Here is a 19201-nt window from a genome sequence, read left to right on the forward strand (position 1 = left end):
CAAGCAGATCACCAGAAACGTCTGAATTACCTGAATCAAGAGTGATGTTCATGGAATTCATTTGATCTCTAATCATGTCAAATAAAACAAGGCTCTCGGGTGGAATGGGCATGCCGTTAGAAAGGAAATGGGAAAGGACCATTGCAAGTACCAAATCAAAGCCTACTTCAGTAGTAGGTAGCATTTTCCATACAAGATGAGCTTGTTGGTAAACACATTACATGCGCAAAGAGTGCCTCTGGGCCCTGAGCAGTCTGGACCAGTACAAAAGCCAGTCCAACAGCAGGCTTCCTCATCCACCTCTCTTGCCTTCTGCTCCTTGGTGAAGAAGGTAAGTAGCAAGTGATTCATCTGTTTCTCTTCTTTGACCATTTTGTCTTTCTCTTTTGTCCTTGGTGAGAGCCTTCCTCCTTTGTCATGTTCCAGACCCTCAGCTCCTTGCCACACTGGGGAGGTGGGAGAAGGTCTTGGGCTTTCTTTGCAGGGAGGGGACCCTTGGGGACCAGGGCTCTTTAATCTCCCTTCCTCCCTGCTCCCCAGACTGTGCCTTTGCTCTTGCCGAGCAGGCTGTCAGGCTGCGCCTCACATGCTGCCTCTGCTTTCCCTGCCCTCTCTCCCAGGTGCACCTCCATCCCGCAGCCATGTCCTGCTACGATCTGTGCCGTCCCTGTGGCCCAACCCCGCTTGCCAACAGCTGCAACGAGCCCTGTGTCAGGCAGTGCCAGGACTCCCGGGTGGTGATCCAGCCCTCTCCCGTGGTGGTGACCCTGCCCGGACCCATCCTCAGCTCCTTCCCCCAGAACACCGCTGTGGGATCCACCACCTCCGCTGCTGTTGGCAGCATCCTGAGTGAGGAGGGAGTGCCCATCAACGCCGGGGGCTTTAACCTCTCCGGCCTTGGTGGCCGCTACTGTGGCAGAAGGTGCCTGCCCTGCTAAAGCCGGGCTGGACGTCCAGTGAGTGGTGCATCGACCAGGAAGCCCAAAGCCGGGTGCCGGACTGAGGATGGAGCTGCTGGCCAGGCATGGGTTGAGCACCCTCGTGCCCTCCCGCAAAGGAGGGAGGGAGGGAAGCAGGGTGCCAGCCTGTGCTGTCTGGAAAGACGGCCAGCTGTTGTCTTCTCCTTCGCCTGCTTTCTTCCCCGCATCATGAGTCCCTGTTGTCTCCTGCTGTCCTGTGCCATGGGTTCATCCTGAAGCAAGTTGAGAGGGGCCCTGCTCATCACCCTCTCCCCATGTGTGTGGGAGGAAGACGTGTGTCCCATTGCTGTGAAGGCGTGCCTGACTGTCAGCTGCCCTTGTAGCAGCCTGGACCGGGTCCCTTCCAGCACGCACAGCTTTGTTTCACTCTTTAGACTCATTAAAGTTTATGCTGCATTGTAGCTTGAGTCTCCTCATGTCCCTTCCCTCCTGGGATGGCCAGCCGAGCCGTCCAGGGGAAATGTTATACCGTGGAGGGGAAAAGGGTGGGTGGGTAAGGGCCAATGCTGCACCTCTCTCGTGCATGGAGGGGCTGAGTACCCTGATGGGCTATGGTCATTGGAAGAGACATGGGGCAGTGGAGGGGTGTGTGGTATTGCCTGAGTATGGAAAAGGTGGCCAGGAGCTCCCCTAAGGGACATGTGATCAACAAGCGAGGTTGGATACTGGCTTCCAGTTGATGAGGCAAGCCATCGACCTGCTGGAAGACATTTCTGTGCAGGCTAACAACCACCTGCCCAAGGCTGCGATCGCATGTTACCAGTTGCAACGTGTCCTTGCCCTTCTGTCCTCCAAGCACTTCTTCCAAACCCTGGAACTGGAGGGAGTCCCAAGGGAGTTGAAGGGACGGGTGGCAGCAAGGGCAACTCTGTATAAGGGAGATGTGAGCCCTCTGCTAGATTTTGGCACAATGGGGATGCGTTGATCATGGGTGAGTAAAATAGGTAGAGGAGGGGAATGGACACACAGGGATCGCCCAGCCTCATTTGAAAGTGATGGGTAGCATTGCTGACGCGTCCTGGAAAGTCTGCAAAGTTCAAGAACGGAGCAGGAAAAGCATCTTTGCCCCCAGCGGAGCAGTCTTGTTGTGGTCAGAAGCATTAGGTGTTGTGGAGTCCTTCTGTGTGTGTCACTGTGTCCTGAAGGGACGTGAGTCTGGAGCAGATGTGCTGCAAATCCTCCAGAAACCCCACTCAGCTGCTGTGCAGGCTGTGCCTGGAGAGGTCCCAAGCAGTGATCCTTTTGTCCCTCCAACCGGGCCTCAAGCTGTGGAGTGGTACCCCGCCAGCTCTGTTCTCAGTCCCTCCTTCCCATGCCCTTGTCCTCCACAGGCAATGCTTTGGTCCTGCTGCTCTTGTCGTGCTTCTGGAGAGTAGGAGGCACCTCTTGTGCCGTGCTCCTCCGACTGTCCTTGCCAAGACTCGTGGAGCCTGCTTGCTGCTGAGCAGGGTTGGGTGTCCTGTGGAAATCCTGCCACGTATTTGGTCATGCCTGGTGTGGCAGCGGTCTGGATGGCCAAAGTAGAAGTTGCGGCAAAGACACAGAAGTTGTGGCAGGAAGAAGGACCGTGTATCGATGGGCCAGCATGTGCCTCGGTCACCGAGGTGCCTCCAACTTTGCCAGCGGTCTCCAGCAAAGAGTGTTGGGAGGGGAATAGCCTTCATTCTGAACCACTGGCAGTCTGCTGCTTAAGGCAGGTAGGGGTGAAGGAGAGAAAGAAGATGGCAAAAGAGGCAGGCAAACTTCTGCCGAGATCAAAGCTCAATCTCAGAGAGAGAGCCGAAAACCCAAGCGCAGGGGTGCCCTGCCTAGAAAGGCGATGCCTAATACAGCGTGAGTGAGCACGGCATGAGAGAGCGAGCGACTGATGGTGCCGACCCCTGCGTGTGGGTGTCCAGGCTGAAGCCTCAGGGTTAGGAGGAGACCTGCCCCATTCATCAGGAAACACTTTAAAGTGAGGCCCTGGAGGGCAAGGGACTAGCGTCACCTGGCGGGGTGGGACACTCCTCATCACTGCCTGGGTCATCTGCCTGTGCTGACGTGTCATTTCCCCTGGAAACGTTTTGGCCTCTAATACTGTCACTTGAAAGGAGCCTGTGTGGCTGAACGGGCATGTCACGAAGAGGGAAATGAAAAGGCAGCGTTGCAGGGAACACAAGCAGTGTCCCCATTCTTTAATTGTGATGCTTTGCACGCAAGATGAGCTTGTTGGTAAACACATTACATGCGCAAAGAGCGCCTCTGGGCCCTGAGCAGCCTGGACCAGTATAAAAGCCAGTCCAACAGCAGGCTTCCTCATCCACTTCTCTTGCCTTCTGCTCCTTGGTGAAGAAGGTGAGCTGCAACCGCCTTTGCCTTTTTCTTGTCTTTCTCCTTTTCCTCTTTGTCTTCCGGCCTCACCTGAGTCTTTGCCTCAGCACAGCTTTTGCTGAGAGCCTTGCTACTCGATCTGCTCCTGGTGTCCCTGTTCTTCTTGTTCTCCAGTGGGGGGAGGTGGGAGAAGGTCTTGGGCTTTCTTTGCAGGGAGGGGACCCTTGGGGACCAGGGCTCTTTAATCTCCCTTCCTCCCTGCTCCCCAGACTGTGCCTTTGCTCTTGCCGAGCAGGCTGTCAGGCTGCGCCTCACATGCTGCCTCTGCTTTCCCTGCCCTCTCTCCCAGGTGCACCTCCATCCCGCAGCCATGTCCTGCTACGATCTGTGCCGTCCCTGTGGCCCAACCCCGCTTGCCAACAGCTGCAACGAGCCCTGTGTCAGGCAGTGCCAGGACTCCCGGGTGGTGATCCAGCCCTCTCCCGTGGTGGTGACCCTGCCCGGACCCATCCTCAGCTCCTTCCCCCAGAACACCGCTGTGGGATCCACCACCTCCGCTGCTGTTGGCAGCATCCTGAGTGAGGAGGGAGTGCCCATCAACTCCGGGGGCTTTAACCTCTCCGGCCTTGGTGGCCGCTACTGTGGCAGAAGGTGCCTGCCCTGCTAAAGCCGGGCTGGACGTCCAGTGAGTGGTGCATCGACCAGGAAGCCCAAAGCCGGGTGCCGGACTGAGGATGGAGCTGCTGGCCAGGCATGGGTTGAGCACCCTCGTGCCCTCCCGCAAAGGAGGGAGGGAGGGAAGCAGGGTGCCAGCCTGTGCTGTCTGGAAAGACGGCCAGCTGTTGTCTTCTCCTTCGCCTGCTTTCTTCCCCGCATCATGAGTCCCTGTTGTCTCCTGCTGTCCTGTGCCATGGGTTCATCCTGAAGCAAGTTGAGAGGGGCCCAGCTCATCACCCTCTCCCCATGTGTGTGGGAGGAAGACGTGTGTCCCATTGCTGTGAAGGGGTGCCTGACTGTCAGCTGCCCTTGTAGCAGCTTGGACCGGGTCCCTTCCAGCACGCACAGCTTTGTTTCACTCTTTAGACCCATTAAAGTTTATGCTGCATTGTAGCTTGAGTCTCCTCATGTCCCTTCCCTCCTGGGATGGCCAGCCGAGCCGTCCAGGGGAAATGTTATACCGTGGAGGGGAAAAGGGTGGGTGGGTAAGGGCCAATGCTGCACCTCTCTCGTGCATGGAGGGGCTGAGTACCCTGATGGGCTATGGTCATTGGAAGAGACATGGGGCAGTGGAGGGGTGTGTGGTATTGCCTGAGTATGGAAAAGGTGGCCAGGAGCTCCCCTAAGGGACATGTGATCAACAAGCGAGGTTGGATACTGGCTTCCAGTTGATGAGGCAAGCCATTGACCTGCTGGAAGACATTTCTGTGCAGGCTAACAACCACCTGCCCAAGGCTGCGATCGCATGTTACCAGTTGCAACGTGTCCTTGCCCTTCTGTCCTCCAAGCACTTCTTCCAAACCCTGGAACTGGAGGGAGTCCCAAGGGAGTTGAAGGGACGGGTGGCAGCAAGGGCAACTCTGTATAAGGGAGATGTGAGCCCTCTGCTAGATTTTGGCACAATGGGGATGCGTTGATCATGGGTGAGTAAAATAGGTAGGGGAGGGGAATGGACACACAGGGATCGCCCAGCCTCATTTGAAAGTGATGGGTAGCATTGCTGACGCGTCCTGGAAAGTCTGCAAAGTTCAAGAACGGAGCAGGAAAAGCATCTTTGCCCCCAGCGGAGCAGTCTTGTTGTGGTCAGAAGCATTAGGTGTTGTGGAGTCCTTCTGTGTGTGTCACTGTGTCCTGAAGGGACGTGAGTCTGGAGCAGATGTGCTGCAAATCCTCCAGAAACCCCACTCAGCTGCTGTGCAGGCTGTGCCTGGAGAGGTCCCAAGCAGTGATCCTTTTGTCCCTCCAACCGGGCCTCAAGCTGTGGAGTGGTACCCCCGCCAGCTCTGTTCTCAGTCCCTCCTTCCCATGCCCTTGTCCTCCACAGGCAATGCTTTGGTCCTGCTGCTCTTGTCGTGCTTCTGGAGAGTAGGAGGCACCTCTTGTGCCGTGCTCCTCCGACTGTCCTTGCCAAGACTCGTGGAGCCTGCTTGCTGCTGAGCAGGGTTGGGTGTCCTGTGGAAATCCTGCCACGTATTTGGTCATGCCTGGTGTGGCAGCGGTCTGGATGGCCAAAGTAGAAGTTGCGGCAAAGACACAGAAGTTGTGGCAGGAAGAAGGACCGTGTATCGATGGGCCAGCATGTGCCTCGGTCACCGAGGTGCCTCCAACTTTGCCAGCGGTCTCCAGCAAAGAGTGTTGGGAGGGGAATAGCCTTCATTCTGAACCACTGGCAGTCTGCTGCTTAAGGCAGGTAGGGGTGAAGGAGAGAAAGAAGATGGCAAAAGAGGCAGGCAAACTTCTGCCGAGATCAAAGCTCAATCTCAGAGAGAGCGCCGAAAACCCAAGCGCAGGGGTGCCCTGCCTAGAAAGGCGATGCCTAATACAGCGTGAGTGAGCACGGCATGAGAGAGCGAGCGACTGATGGTGCCGACCCCTGCGTGTGGGTGTCCAGGCTGAAGCCTCAGGGTTAGGAGGAGACCTGCCCCATTCATCAGGAAACACTTTAAAGTGAGGCCCTGGAGGGCAAGGGACTAGCATCACCTGGCGGGGTGGGACACTCCTCATCACTGCCTGGGTCATCTGCCTGTGCTGACGTGTCATTTCCCCTGGAAACGTTTTGGCCTCTAATACTGTCACTTGAAAGGAGCCTGTGTGGCTGAACGGGCATGTCACGAAGAGGGAAATGAAAAGGCAGCGTTGCAGGGAACACAAGCAGTGTCCCCATTCTTTAATTGTGATGCTTTGCACGCAAGATGAGCTTGTTGGTAAACACATTACATGCGCAAAGAGCGCCTCTGGGCCCCGAGCAGTCTGGGCCAGTATAAAAGCCAGTCCAACAGCAGGCTTCCTCATCCACTTCTCTTGCCTTTTACATGTGACAAAGCCTTTCCAAAGTCACCTGCAGCCCTTAGTCCTACGCACCGAGTCTTGCTGTGTCTCTCAGCAAACCCCTGCGATGCTTTCCATTGCTCCAGGACGTGTTTGGTGTGTGACAGATGCGCAAGGAGTTGTATCCCTTCATTTCTGCCCCCAGACTACCCTTCTGTGCCCCCAGGCCCCATTCTGAAATATTCAGCAATGTTGTCAGTGCTGCAGAGTCACTGCTTGGGAGTTTACATGGCCTGTGACATGGCCCATGACACTGAAGTGAGGGCACTTAACAAGTCCCTTGCGCACGGGGGGAAGGAAAGAAAGAAACCTGCAGGATGCAGCCATTGTGTCTTCCTGCCTTTCTGCCCTGAACTGCAAGACCACTGACATGAGGGAGGGATGCGACCTCCTCGCTTGTGACTGGAGTTGGCATGTGGTTGGTGTGGCCTACTCCACCTAGATGTGGTGCTTGCTCACGCCACAGGGGATGCAGGAGAGCACAAGCTGCCTACCTCTTCCTTCCACATCCTCTAGTCCTCCACAGGTGATGTTTTGCCCCGTGCTTCCCAGTCCTGCTTCACGTAGAGTGAGGGGCATCTCTTGTGCTGCCCCATATGCTGTGGGAACCCCCACGGTGCCTTTCCCCATAGCTAAAGCCCTGTCTTCCCTGAAAGACAGCTGCTGCTAGCAAAATCCCAGTGCCCTGCTGTGCAGGGAGGCCCTCAGGAAATGCACTCTCCATCAACACCCATAAGCCATGCTGAGCTGACAGCAGAAGCACGGTGGGGTGAAAACATTGTACCAGGGCGGGTAGAGAGCATCTGCGGCACGTGATCAGAGAGGGTAGGGTGCAGCAGGGCACTGGAGCCTTTGGGCAGACCCTCACCATAGGCGCGGACTGTGGGAGTATCAAGGTCTGGTAGGAGACTCTACCTGTGTATTTTCTGGGGCAGGGATGTGATTGAAAGGAGCCTTAGAAGAAAAGACAGATTTTGCACTTCTAAAAAGAATGGAAGCTTCCTTTCTTGAAGGAACAAGTTGTTCCCCCCGCATTGTTGACAGAGATGGAGCTGGTGTCCTGTGTCCCAGGTGCACGGGAGATTTCCTCTTCTTGCATACCAGTGGCCTGAATGCAGTAACAACGGGCCCAATGGCCCTGATGAGCCTCACCTGGGGTCTCTCATGCCTCCCCCTTCCCTGTGACCCAGGGCTCTATTTAAGCCCTGTCCTGAGCCAGCCCTTGGCCCTTTCTTCAGCTTGGTGGCAGGGGTGTATGCCTCCTGCCTGGGCCCTTAGTTGCCCACTGAATTCCCAGCCTCTGCTTGGGTCTGTCTGGTCATTATGGCCCTGGTCAGCAATCAGTGGGCTCTGTTGACCTGGGTTACCATCACTGGACCTGCTGCTGACCTGTGTGTGGGCTGACTGCCTGGCTTGATGTCAGTCTTGCTTCATCACCATGGACTGGATGGTTGAGTTGGACTCTGGGCTGCACCTGTCTACTGTCTCTGCATTTTCCTTGCTCAGGTAGTGTGCAATGGGGCCATTGCTAGTGAGGCTGCTGCCCTCCTGGCCTTGTAATCATGCTCATCTCCTGGCTCCCATCCTGCAGGGAGCAGCTGGCTCTCACTGAGCCCTGAGAGCATTTCTGTTTGGATGGACTTTAATGTCATCATCAGGTTAACACAGTGCACCTTCTAAGCTCTCTTCATCATCTTAAATGAGGAATTTGGCCTGGGCCTCTGTGATTAGAGAGTTGCCTGTCTCTGGTGGAGTCCCACACTAATTGGGGAAGGAGTTTTGTCCACCCTTTGCAATGAGAACCTGGCTGGGGTGGCAGAGGAGTGCAGGTGGTGCCCCAAGCAGGGCTTTCATTCCTCCTGGGGGCATTCAGCTCCTCTTCTGCCCCAGGAAATGCAGTGCAGAGCATTGACTCCTTCCCTTGGAATGCCTCTCTGGGGAGGTCCTGACACCTGCTGCTCTCTCCAGGCTGTCCTTGCTGGCACTGCCAGCCCTCACATGCTGCCGGGGATGGCTGTGTGTTGCATGGAAATCTTGCGGAGTGTTTGGAAACATGTGGGCTGTGCTGTCGGTATGTAGAGCCAAAGCAGAAGTTGAGGCATGGCCCATGGGGAGGAGGAAAGCTGATGCATTTGGTCGCCAGCATGTGCCTTTGTTAAGCTGGGACATCCCAGCTTAACAGGAGTGGTGAAGCAATACCTGGCTGCGGCAGAGCAACGTCCTTCTTTCTGAGACATGCCTGTGCTGGTGACTGGGGACCTCTAGGTGCTGCTGCTAGGGGCGAGAGGGAAAGCAGCCAGGCTTATTTCTCCAGAGAGCGGTGCTCGATAGCACAGAAGGGCTAAAGCCCAAGGGCAGAGCTGACGTGCTTGGAGAGCTGGGGCCTGAGACAGCCTGAGCTGGTCGATGGGGAAAGCTGAGGATGTGGCTGGCCCTCACATGGGAACCTTGTTGGAAGTCTGGCCATTAACGATAGGTTTGGAAGGAAATGAGGCCCCATATGTTAGGACAAAACCTCAGAACAAGCCCCAGGAAGGTGAGAGGCTGGCATCACCTGACAAGACTGGCCATCTCCTTCCCTTTGCCTCCATCTTCTTCCTTCACTTCTGTGTCCTTTCCCCTGGAAACATTTTGGCCTCTAATACTGTCACCTGAAAGGAGCCTGTGTGGCTGAATGGGCATGTCACGAAGAGGGAAATGAAAAGGCAGCGTTGCAGGGAACACAAGCAGTGTCCCCATTTCTTTAATCGTGATGCTTTGCATGCAAGATGAGCTTGTTGGCAAACACATTACATGCGCAAAGAGTGCCTCTGGGCCCCGAGCAGCCTGGACCAGTATAAAAGCCAGTCCAACAGCAGGCTTCCTCATCCACTTCTCTTGCCTTCCGCTCCTTGGTGAAGAAGGTGAGCTGAAACTGCCTTTGCCTCACTCTCTTCTTTCTCTAGTTCTCTTCTTTGTCTTCTGGCCTTGGTAGAGATGTCGCTGAAAGCTGTGCTCCTCTGCCTTTTTTCCTGACTCTTGGCTCCTTGCCGCCAGCATGGGAGGTGGGAGAAGGTCTTGGGCTTTCTTTACAGGGAGGAGACCCTTGGGGACCAGGGCTCTTTAATCTCCCTTCCTCCCTGCTCCCCAGACTGTGCCTTTGCTCTTGCCGAGCAGGCTGTCAGGCTGCGCCTCACATGCTGCCTCTGCTTTCCCTGCCCTCTCTCCCAGGTGCACCTCCATCCCGCAGCCATGTCCTGCTACGATCTGTGCCGTCCCTGTGGCCCAACCCCGCTTGCCAACAGCTGCAACGAGCCCTGTGTCAGGCAGTGCCAGGACTCCCGGGTGGTGATCCAGCCCTCTCCCGTGGTGGTGACCCTGCCCGGACCCATCCTCAGCTCCTTCCCCCAGAACACCGCTGTGGGATCCACCACCTCTGCTGCTGTTGGCAGCATCCTGAGTGAGGAGGGAGTGCCCATCAACTCCGGGGGCTTTAACCTCTCCGGCCTTGGTGGCCGCTACTGTGGCAGAAGGTGCCTGCCCTGCTAAAGCCGGGCTGGACGTCCAGTGAGTGGTGCATCGACCAGGAAGCCCAAAGCCGGGTGCCGGACTGAGGATGGAGCTGCTGGCCAGGCATGGGTTGAGCACCCTCGTGCCCTCCCGCAAAGGAGGGAGGGAGGGAAGCAGGGTGCCAGCCTGTGCTGTCTGGAAAGACGGCCAGCTGTTGTCTTCTCCTTCGCCTGCTTTCTTCCCCGCATCATGAGTCCCTGTTGTCTCCTGCTGTCCTGTGCCATGGGTTCATCCTGAAGCAAGTTGAGAGGGGCCCTGCTCATCACCCTCTCCCCATGTGTGTGGGAGGAAGACGTGTGTCCCATTGCTGTGAAGGGGTGCCTGACTGTCAGCTGCCCTTGTAGCAGCCTGGACCGGGTCCCTTCCAGCACGCACAGCTTTGTTTCACTCTTTAGACTCATTAAAGTTTATGCTGCATTGTAGCTTGAGTCTCCTCATGTCCCTTCCCTCCTGGGATGGCCAGCCGAGCCGTCCAGGGGAAATGTTATACCGTGGAGGGGAAAAGGGTGGGTGGGTAAGGGCCAATGCTGCACCTCTCTCGTGCATGGAGGGGCTGAGTACCCTGATGGGCTATGGTCATTGGAAGAGACATGGGGCAGTGGAGGGGTGTGTGGTATTGCCTGAGTATGGAAAAGGTGGCCAGGAGCTCCCCTAAGGGACATGTGATCAACAAGCGAGGTTGGATACTGGCTTCCAGTTGATGAGGCAAGCCATCGACCTGCTGGAAGACATTTCTGTGCAGGCTAACAACCACCTGCCCAAGGCTGCGATCGCATGTTACCAGTTGCAACGTGTCCTTGCCCTTCTGTCCTCCAAGCACTTCTTCCAAACCCTGGAACTGGAGGGAGTCCCAAGGGAGTTGAAGGGATGGGTGGCAGCAAGGGCAACTCTGTATAAGGGAGATGTGAGCCCTCTGCTAGATTTTGGCACAATGGGGATGCGTTGATCATGGGTGAGTAAAATAGGTAGGGGAGGGGAATGGACACACAGGGATCGCCCAGCCTCGTTTGAAAGTGATGGGTAGCATTGCTGACGCGTCCTGGAAAGTCTGCAAAGTTCAAGAACGGAGCAGGAAAAGCATCTTTGCCCCCAGCGGAGCAGTCTTGTTGTGGTCAGAAGCATTAGGTGTTGTGGAGTCCTTCTGTGTGTGTCACTGTGTCCTGAAGGGACGTGAGTCTGGAGCAGATGTGCTGCAAATCCTCCAGAAACCCCACTCAGCTGCTGTGCAGGCTGTGCCTGGAGAGGTCCCAAGCAGTGATCCTTTTGTCCCTCCAACCGGGCCTCAAGCTGTGGAGTGGTACCCCGCCAGCTCTGTTCTCAGTCCCTCCTTCCCATGCCCTTGTCCTCCACAGGCAATGCTTTGGTCCTGCTGCTCTTGTCGTGCTTCTGGAGAGTAGGAGGCACCTCTTGTGCCGTGCTCCTCCGACTGTCCTTGCCAAGACTCGTGGAGCCTGCTTGCTGCTGAGCAGGGTTGGGTGTCCTGTGGAAATCCTGCCACGTATTTGGTCATGCCTGGTGTGGCAGCGGTCTGGATGGCCAAAGTAGAAGTTGCGGCAAAGACACAGAAGTTGTGGCAGGAAGAAGGACCGTGTATCGATGGGCCAGCATGTGCCTCGGTCACCGAGGTGCCTCCAACTTTGCCAGCGGTCTCCAGCAAAGAGTGTTGGGAGGGGAATAGCCTTCATTCTGAACCACTGGCAGTCTGCTGCTTAAGGCAGGTAGGGGTGAAGGAGAGAAAGAAGATGGCAAAAGAGGCAGGCAAACTTCTGCCGAGATCAAAGCTCAATCTCAGAGAGAGCGCCGAAAACCCAAGCGCAGGGGTGCCCTGCCTAGAAAGGCGATGCCTAATACAGCGTGAGTGAGCACGGCATGAGAGAGCGAGCGACTGATGGTGCCGACCCCTGCGTGTGGGTGTCCAGGCTGAAGCCTCAGGGTTAGGAGGAGACCTGCCCCATTCATCAGGAAACACTTTAAAGTGAGGCCCTGGAGGGCAAGGGACTAGCATCACCTGGCGGGGTGGGACACTCCTCATCACTGCCTGGGTCATCTGCCTGTGCTGACGTGTCATTTCCCCTGGAAACGTTTTGGCCTCTAATACTGTCACTTGAAAGGAGCCTGTGTGGCTGAACGGGCATGTCACGAAGAGGGAAATGAAAAGGCAGCGTTGCAGGGAACACAAGCAGTGTCCCCATTCTTTAATTGTGATGCTTTGCACGCAAGATGAGCTTGTTGGTAAACACATTACATGCGCAAAGAGCGCCTCTGGGCCCCGAGCAGTCTGGGCCAGTATAAAAGCCAGTCCAACAGCAGGCTTCCTCATCCACTTCTCTTGCCTTCTGCTCCTTGGTGAAGAAGGTGAGCTGCAACCGCCTTTGCCTTTTTCTTGTCTTTCTCCTTTTCCTCTTTGTCTTCCGGCCTCACCTGAGTCTTTGCCTCAGCACAGCTTTTGCTGAGAGCCTTGCTACTCGATCTGCTCCTGGTGTCCCTGTTCTTCTTGTTCTCCAGTGGGGGGAGGTGGGAGAAGGTCTTGGGCTTTCTTTGCAGGGAGGGGACCCTTGGGGACCAGGGCTCTTTAATCTCCCTTCCTCCCTGCTCCCCAGACTGTGCCTTTGCTCTTGCCGAGCAGGCTGTCAGGCTGCGCCTCACATGCTGCCTCTGCTTTCCCTGCCCTCTCTCCCAGGTGCACCTCCATCCCGCAGCCATGTCCTGCTACGATCTGTGCCGTCCCTGTGGCCCAACCCCGCTTGCCAACAGCTGCAACGAGCCCTGTGTCAGGCAGTGCCAGGACTCCCGGGTGGTGATCCAGCCCTCTCCCGTGGTGGTGACCCTGCCCGGACCCATCCTCAGCTCCTTCCCCCAGAACACCGCTGTGGGATCCACCACCTCCGCTGCTGTTGGCAGCATCCTGAGTGAGGAGGGAGTGCCCATCAACTCCGGGGGCTTTAACCTCTCCGGCCTTGGTGGCCGCTACTGTGGCAGAAGGTGCCTGCCCTGCTAAAGCCGGGCTGGACGTCCAGTGAGTGGTGCATCGACCAGGAAGCCCAAAGCCGGGTGCCGGACTGAGGATGGAGCTGCTGGCCAGGCATGGGTTGAGCACCCTCGTGCCCTCCCGCAAAGGAGGGAGGGAGGGAAGCAGGGTGCCAGCCTGTGCTGTCTGGAAAGACGGCCAGCTGTTGTCTTCTCCTTTGCCTGCTTTCTTCCCCGCATCATGAGTCCCTGTTGTCTCCTGCTGTCCTGTGCCATGGGTTCATCCTGAAGCAAGTTGAGAGGGGCCCTGCTCATCACCCTCTCCCCATGTGTGTGGGAGGAAGACGTGTGTCCCATTGCTGTGAAGGGGTGCCTGACTGTCAGCTGCCCTTGTAGCAGCCTGGACCGGGTCCCTTCCAGCACGCACAGCTTTGTTTCACTCTTTAGACTCATTAAAGTTTATGCTGCATTGTAGCTTGAGTCTCCTCATGTCCCTTCCCTCCTGGGATGGCCAGCCGAGCCGTCCAGGGGAAATGTTATACCGTGGAGGGGAAAAGGGTGGGTGGGTAAGGGCCAATGCTGCACCTCTCTCGTGCATGGAGGGGCTGAGTACCCTGATGGGCTATGGTCATTGGAAGAGACATGGGGCAGTGGAGGGGTGTGTGGTATTGCCTGAGTATGGAAAAGGTGGCCAGGAGCTCCCCTAAGGGACATGTGATCAACAAGCGAGGTTGGATACTGGCTTCCAGTTGATGAGGCAAGCCATCGACCTGCTGGAAGACATTTCTGTGCAGGCTAACAACCACCTGCCCAAGGCTGCGATCGCATGTTACCAGTTGCAACGTGTCCTTGCCCTTCTGTCCTCCAAGCACTTCTTCCAAACCCTGGAACTGGAGGGAGTCCCAAGGGAGTTGAAGGGACGGGTGGCAGCAAGGGCAACTCTGTATAAGGGAGATGTGAGCCCTCTGCTAGATTTTGGCACAATGGGGATGCGTTGATCATGGGTGAGTAAAATAGGTAGGGGAGGGGAATGGACACACAGGGATCGCCCAGCCTCATTTGAAAGTGATGGGTAGCATTGCTGACGCGTCCTGGAAAGTCTGCAAAGTTCAAGAACGGAGCAGGAAAAGCATCTTTGCCCCCAGCGGAGCAGTCTTGTTGTGGTCAGAAGCATTAGGTGTTGTGGAGTCCTTCTGTGTGTGTCACTGTGTCCTGAAGGGACGTGAGTCTGGAGCAGATGTGCTGCAAATCCTCCAGAAACCCCACTCAGCTGCTGTGCAGGCTGTGCCTGGAGAGGTCCCAAGCAGTGATCCTTTTGTCCCTCCAACCGGGCCTCAAGCTGTGGAGTGGTACCCCGCCAGCTCTGTTCTCAGTCCCTCCTTCCCATGCCCTTGTCCTCCACAGGCAATGCTTTGGTCCTGCTGCTCTTGTCGTGCTTCTGGAGAGTAGGAGGCACCTCTTGTGCCGTGCTCCTCCGACTGTCCTTGCCAAGACTCGTGGAGCCTGCTTGCTGCTGAGCAGGGTTGGGTGTCCTGTGGAAATCCTGCCACGTATTTGGTCATGCCTGGTGTGGCAGCGGTCTGGATGGCCAAAGTAGAAGTTGCGGCAAAGACACAGAAGTTGTGGCAGGAAGAAGGACCGTGTATCGATGGGCCAGCATGTGCCTCGGTCACCGAGGTGCCTCCAACTTTGCCAGCGGTCTCCAGCAAAGAGTGTTGGGAGGGGAATAGCCTTCATTCTGAACCACTGGCAGTCTGCTGCTTAAGGCAGGTAGGGGTGAAGGAGAGAAAGAAGATGGCAAAAGAGGCAGGCAAACTTCTGCCGAGATCAAAGCTCAATCTCAGAGAGAGAGCCGAAAACCCAAGCGCAGGGGTGCCCTGCCTAGAAAGGCGATGCCTAATACAGCGTGAGTGAGCACGGCATGAGAGAGCGAGCGACTGATGGTGCCGACCCCTGCGTGTGGGTGTCCAGGCTGAAGCCTCAGGGTTAGGAGGAGACCTGCCCCATTCATCAGGAAACACTTTAAAGTGAGGCCCTGGAGGGCAAGGGACTAGCATCACCTGGCGGGGTGGGACACTCCTCATCACTGCCTGGGTCATCTGCCTGTGCTGACGTGTCATTTCCCCTGGAAACGTTTTGGCCTCTAATACTGTCACTTGAAAGGAGCCTGTGTGGCTGAACGGGCATGTCACGAAGAGGGAAATGAAAAGGCAGCGTTGCAGGGAACACAAGCAGTGTCCCCATTCTTTAATTGTGATGCTTTGCACGCAAGATGAGCTTGTTGGTAAACACATTACATGCGCAAAGAGCGCCTCTGGGCCCCGAGCAGCCTGGACCAGTATAAAAGCCAGTCCAACAGCAGGCTTCCTCATCCACTTCTCTTGCCTTCTGCTCCTTGGTGAAGAAGGTGAGCTGCAACCGCCTTTGCCTTTTTCTTGTCTTTCTCCTTTTCCTCTTTGTCTTCCGGCCTCACCTGAGTCTTTGCCTCAGCACAGCTTTTGCTGAGAGCCTTGCTACTCGATCTGCTCCTGGTGTCCCTGTTCTTCTTGTTCTCCAGTGGGGGGAGGTGGGAGAAGGTCTTGGGCTTTCTTTGCAGGGAGGGGACCCTTGGGGACCAGGGCTCTTTAATCTCCCTTCCTCCCTGCTCCCCAGACTGTGCCTTTGCTCTTGCCGAGCAGGCTGTCAGGCTGCGCCTCACATGCTGCCTCTGCTTTCCCTGCCCTCTCTCCCAGGTGCACCTCCATCCCGCAGCCATGTCCTGCTACGATCTGTGCCGTCCCTGTGGCCCAACCCCGCTTGCCAACAGCTGCAACGAGCCCTGTGTCAGGCAGTGCCAGGACTCCCGGGTGGTGATCCAGCCCTCTCCCGTGGTGGTGACCCTGCCCGGACCCATCCTCAGCTCCTTCCCCCAGAACACCGCTGTGGGATCCACCACCTCCGCTGCTGTTGGCAGCATCCTGAGTGAGGAGGGAGTGCCCATCAACTCCGGGGGCTTTAACCTCTCCGGCCTTGGTGGCCGCTACTGTGGCAGAAGGTGCCTGCCCTGCTAAAGCCGGGCTGGACGTCCAGTGAGTGGTGCATCGACCAGGAAGCCCAAAGCCGGGTGCCGGACTGAGGATGGAGCTGCTGGCCAGGCATGGGTTGAGCACCCTCGTGCCCTCCCGCAAAGGAGGGAGGGAGGGAAGCAGGGTGCCAGCCTGTGCTGTCTGGAAAGACGGCCAGCTGTTGTCTTCTCCTTCGCCTGCTTTCTTCCCCGCATCATGAGTCCCTGTTGTCTCCTGCTGTCCTGTGCCATGGGTTCATCCTGAAGCAAGTTGAGAGGGGCCCTGCTCATCACCCTCTCCCCATGTGTGTGGGAGGAAGACGTGTGTCCCATTGCTGTGAAGGGGTGCCTGACTGTCAGCTGCCCTTGTAGCAGCCTGGACCGGGTCCCTTCCAGCACGCACAGCTTTGTTTCACTCTTTAGACTCATTAAAGTTTATGCTGCATTGTAGCTTGAGTCTCCTCATGTCCCTTCCCTCCTGGGATGGCCAGCCGAGCCGTCCAGGGGAAATGTTATACCGTGGAGGGGAAAAGGGTGGGTGGGTAAGGGCCAACGCTGCACCTCTCTCGTGCATGGAGGGGCTGAGTACCCTGATGGGCTATGGTCATTGGAAGAGACATGGGGCAGTGGAGGGGTGTGTGGTATTGCCTGAGTATGGAAAAGGTGGCCAGGAGCTCCCCTAAGGGACATGTGATCAACAAGCGAGGTTGGATACTGGCTTCCAGTTGATGAGGCAAGCCATCGACCTGCTGGAAGACATTTCTGTGCAGGCTAACAACCACCTGCCCAAGGCTGCGATCGCATGTTACCAGTTGCAACGTGTCCTTGCCCTTCTGTCCTCCAAGCACTTCTTCCAAACCCTGGAACTGGAGGGAGTCCCAAGGGAGTTGAAGGGACGGGTGGCAGCAAGGGCAACTCTGTATAAGGGAGATGTGAGCCCTCTGCTAGATTTTGGCACAATGGGGATGCGTTGATCATGGGTGAGTAAAATAGGTAGGGGAGGGGAATGGACACACAGGGATCGCCCAGCCTCATTTGAAAGTGATGGGTAGCATTGCTGACGCGTCCTGGAAAGTCTGCAAAGTTCAAGAACGGAGCAGGAAAAGCATCTTTGCCCCCAGCGGAGCAGTCTTGTTGTGGTCAGAAGCATTAGGTGTTGTGGAGTCCTTCTGTGTGTGTCACTGTGTCCTGAAGGGACGTGAGTCTGGAGCAGATGTGCTGCAAATCCTCCAGAAACCCCACTCAGCTGCTGTGCAGGCTGTGCCTGGAGAGGTCCCAAGCAGTGATCCTTTTGTCCCTCCAACCGGGCCTCAAGCTGTGGAGTGGTACCCCGCCAGCTCTGTTCTCAGTCCCTCCTTCCCATGCCCTTGTCCTCCACAGGCAATGCTTTGGTCCTGCTGCTCTTGTCGTGCTTCTGGAGAGTAGGAGGCACCTCTTGTGCCGTGCTCCTCCGACTGTCCTTGCCAAGACTCGTGGAGCCTGCTTGCTGCTGAGCAGGGTTGGGTGTCCTGTGGAAATCCTGCCACGTATTTGGTCATGCCTGGTGTGGCAGCGGTCTGGATGGCCAAAGTAGAAGTTGCGGCAAAGACACAGAAGTTGTGGCAGGAAGAAGGACCGTGTATCGATGGGCCAGCATGTGCCTCGGTCACCGAGGTGCCTCCAACTTTGCCAGCGGTCTCCAGCAAAGAGTGTTGGGAGGGGAATAGCCTTCATTCTGAACCACTGGCAGTCTGCTGCTTAAGGCAGGTAGGGGTGAAGGAGAGAAAGAAGATGGCAAAAGAGGCAGGCAAACTTCTGCCGAGATCAAAGCTCAATCTCAGAGAGAGCGCCGAAAACCCAAGCGCAGGGGTGCCCTGCCTAGAAAGGCGATGCCTAATACAGCGTGAGTGAGCACGGCATGAGAGAGCGAGCGACTGATGGTGCCGACCCCTGCGTGTGGGTGTCCAGGCTGAAGCCTCAGGGTTAGGAGGAGACCTGCCCCATTCATCAGGAAACACTTTAAAGTGAGGCCCTGGAGGGCAAGGGACTAGCATCACCTGGCGGGGTGGGACACTCCTCATCACTGCCTGGGTCATCTGCCTGTGCTGACGTGTCATTTCCCCTGGAAACGTTTTGGCCTCTAATACTGTCACTTGAAAGGAGCCTGTGTGGCTGAACGGGCATGTCACGAAGAGGGAAATGAAAAGGCAGCGTTGCAGGGAACACAAGCAGTGTCCCCATTCTTTAATTGTGATGCTTTGCACGCAAGATGAGCTTGTTGGTAAACACATTACATGTGCAAAGAGCGCCTCTGGGCCCCGAGCAGTCTGGGCCAGTATAAAAGCCAGTCCAACAGCAGGCTTCCTCATCCACTTCTCTTGCCTTCTGCTCCTTGGTGAAGAAGGTGAGCTGCAACCGCCTTTGCCTTTTTCTTGTCTTTCTCCTTTTCCTCTTTGTCTTCCGGCCTCACCTGAGTCTTTGCCTCAGCACAGCTTTTGCTGAGAGCCTTGCTACTCGATCTGCTCCTGGTGTCCCTGTTCTTCTTGTTCTCCAGTGGGGGGAGGTGGGAGAAGGTCTTGGGCTTTCTTTGCAGGGAGGGGACCCTTGGGGACCAGGGCTCTTTAATCTCCCTTCCTCCCTGCTCCCCAGACTGTGCCTTTGCTCTTGCCGAGCAGGCTGTCAGGCTGCGCCTCACATGCTGCCTCTGCTTTCCCTGCCCTCTCTCCCAGGTGCACCTCCATCCCGCAGCCATGTCCTGCTACGATCTGTGCCGTCCCTGTGGCCCAACCCCGCTTGCCAACAGCTGCAACGAGCCCTGTGTCAGGCAGTGCCAGGACTCCCGGGTGGTGATCCAGCCCTCTCCCGTGGTGGTGACCCTGCCCGGACCCATCCTCAGCTCCTTCCCCCAGAACACCGCTGTGGGATCCACCACCTCCGCTGCTGTTGGCAGCATCCTGAGTGAGGAGGGAGTGCCCATCAACTCCGGGGGCTTTAACCTCTCCGGCCTTGGTGGCCGCTACTGTGGCAGAAGGTGCCTGCCCTGCTAAAGCCGGGCTGGACGTCCAGTGAGTGGTGCATCGACCAGGAAGCCCAAAGCCGGGTGCCGGACTGAGGATGGAGCTGCTGGCCAGGCATGGGTTGAGCACCCTCGTGCCCTCCCGCAAAGGAGGGAGGGAGGGAAGCAGGGTGCCAGCCTGTGCTGTCTGGAAAGACGGCCAGCTGTTGTCTTCTCCTTCGCCTGCTTTCTTCCCCGCATCATGAGTCCCTGTTGTCTCCTGCTGTCCTGTGCCATGGGTTCATCCTGAAGCAAGTTGAGAGGGGCCCTGCT

General features: G+C 56.7%; 2 protein-coding genes and 4 pseudogenes across 2 annotated transcripts; all 6 read left to right on the forward strand.

Annotated features, from left to right (window-relative positions):
* The first annotated feature begins 221 nt into the window (after positions 1-221).
* Positions 222-938, forward strand: LOC128146282 (feather beta keratin-like; annotated as a pseudogene).
* A 2266-nt stretch (positions 939-3204) lies between these two features.
* Positions 3205-3957, forward strand: LOC128146080 (feather beta keratin-like; annotated as a pseudogene).
* A 5213-nt stretch (positions 3958-9170) lies between these two features.
* Positions 9171-9863, forward strand: LOC128145841 (feather beta keratin). The gene is made up of 2 exons (XM_052796576.1): positions 9171-9231; positions 9559-9863. The coding sequence occupies exon 2, from the start codon at positions 9567-9569 to the stop codon at positions 9861-9863; it is 297 nt and encodes a 98-aa protein (XP_052652536.1). The 5' UTR covers positions 9171-9231; positions 9559-9566.
* Positions 9864-12129: 2266 nt separating this feature from the next.
* On the forward strand, positions 12130-12882 carry LOC128145840 (feather beta keratin-like; annotated as a pseudogene).
* A 2308-nt stretch (positions 12883-15190) lies between these two features.
* On the forward strand, positions 15191-15901 carry LOC128145842 (feather beta keratin). Its single transcript, XM_052796577.1, has 2 exons — positions 15191-15251; positions 15597-15901. Exon 2 carries the CDS (start codon positions 15605-15607, stop codon positions 15899-15901), a length of 297 nt encoding a protein of 98 aa, XP_052652537.1. The 5' UTR covers positions 15191-15251; positions 15597-15604.
* Positions 15902-18167: 2266 nt separating this feature from the next.
* Positions 18168-18920, forward strand: LOC128146115 (feather beta keratin-like; annotated as a pseudogene).
* The last annotated feature ends 281 nt before the right edge of the window (positions 18921-19201 follow it).

This window comes from Harpia harpyja, chromosome 9 (genome assembly GCF_026419915.1).
Source record: "Harpia harpyja isolate bHarHar1 chromosome 9, bHarHar1 primary haplotype, whole genome shotgun sequence".
Lineage (NCBI taxonomy): Eukaryota > Metazoa > Chordata > Aves > Accipitriformes > Accipitridae > Harpia > Harpia harpyja.

Excerpts from the sequence above, each read along its gene's own strand:
- LOC128145842 (XM_052796577.1), top strand. The coding sequence starts at position 15,605 with ATGTCCTGCTACGATCTGTGCCGTCCCTGTGGCCCAACCCCGCTTGCC.
- LOC128145841 (XM_052796576.1), top strand. The coding sequence starts at position 9,567 with ATGTCCTGCTACGATCTGTGCCGTCCCTGTGGCCCAACCCCGCTTGCC.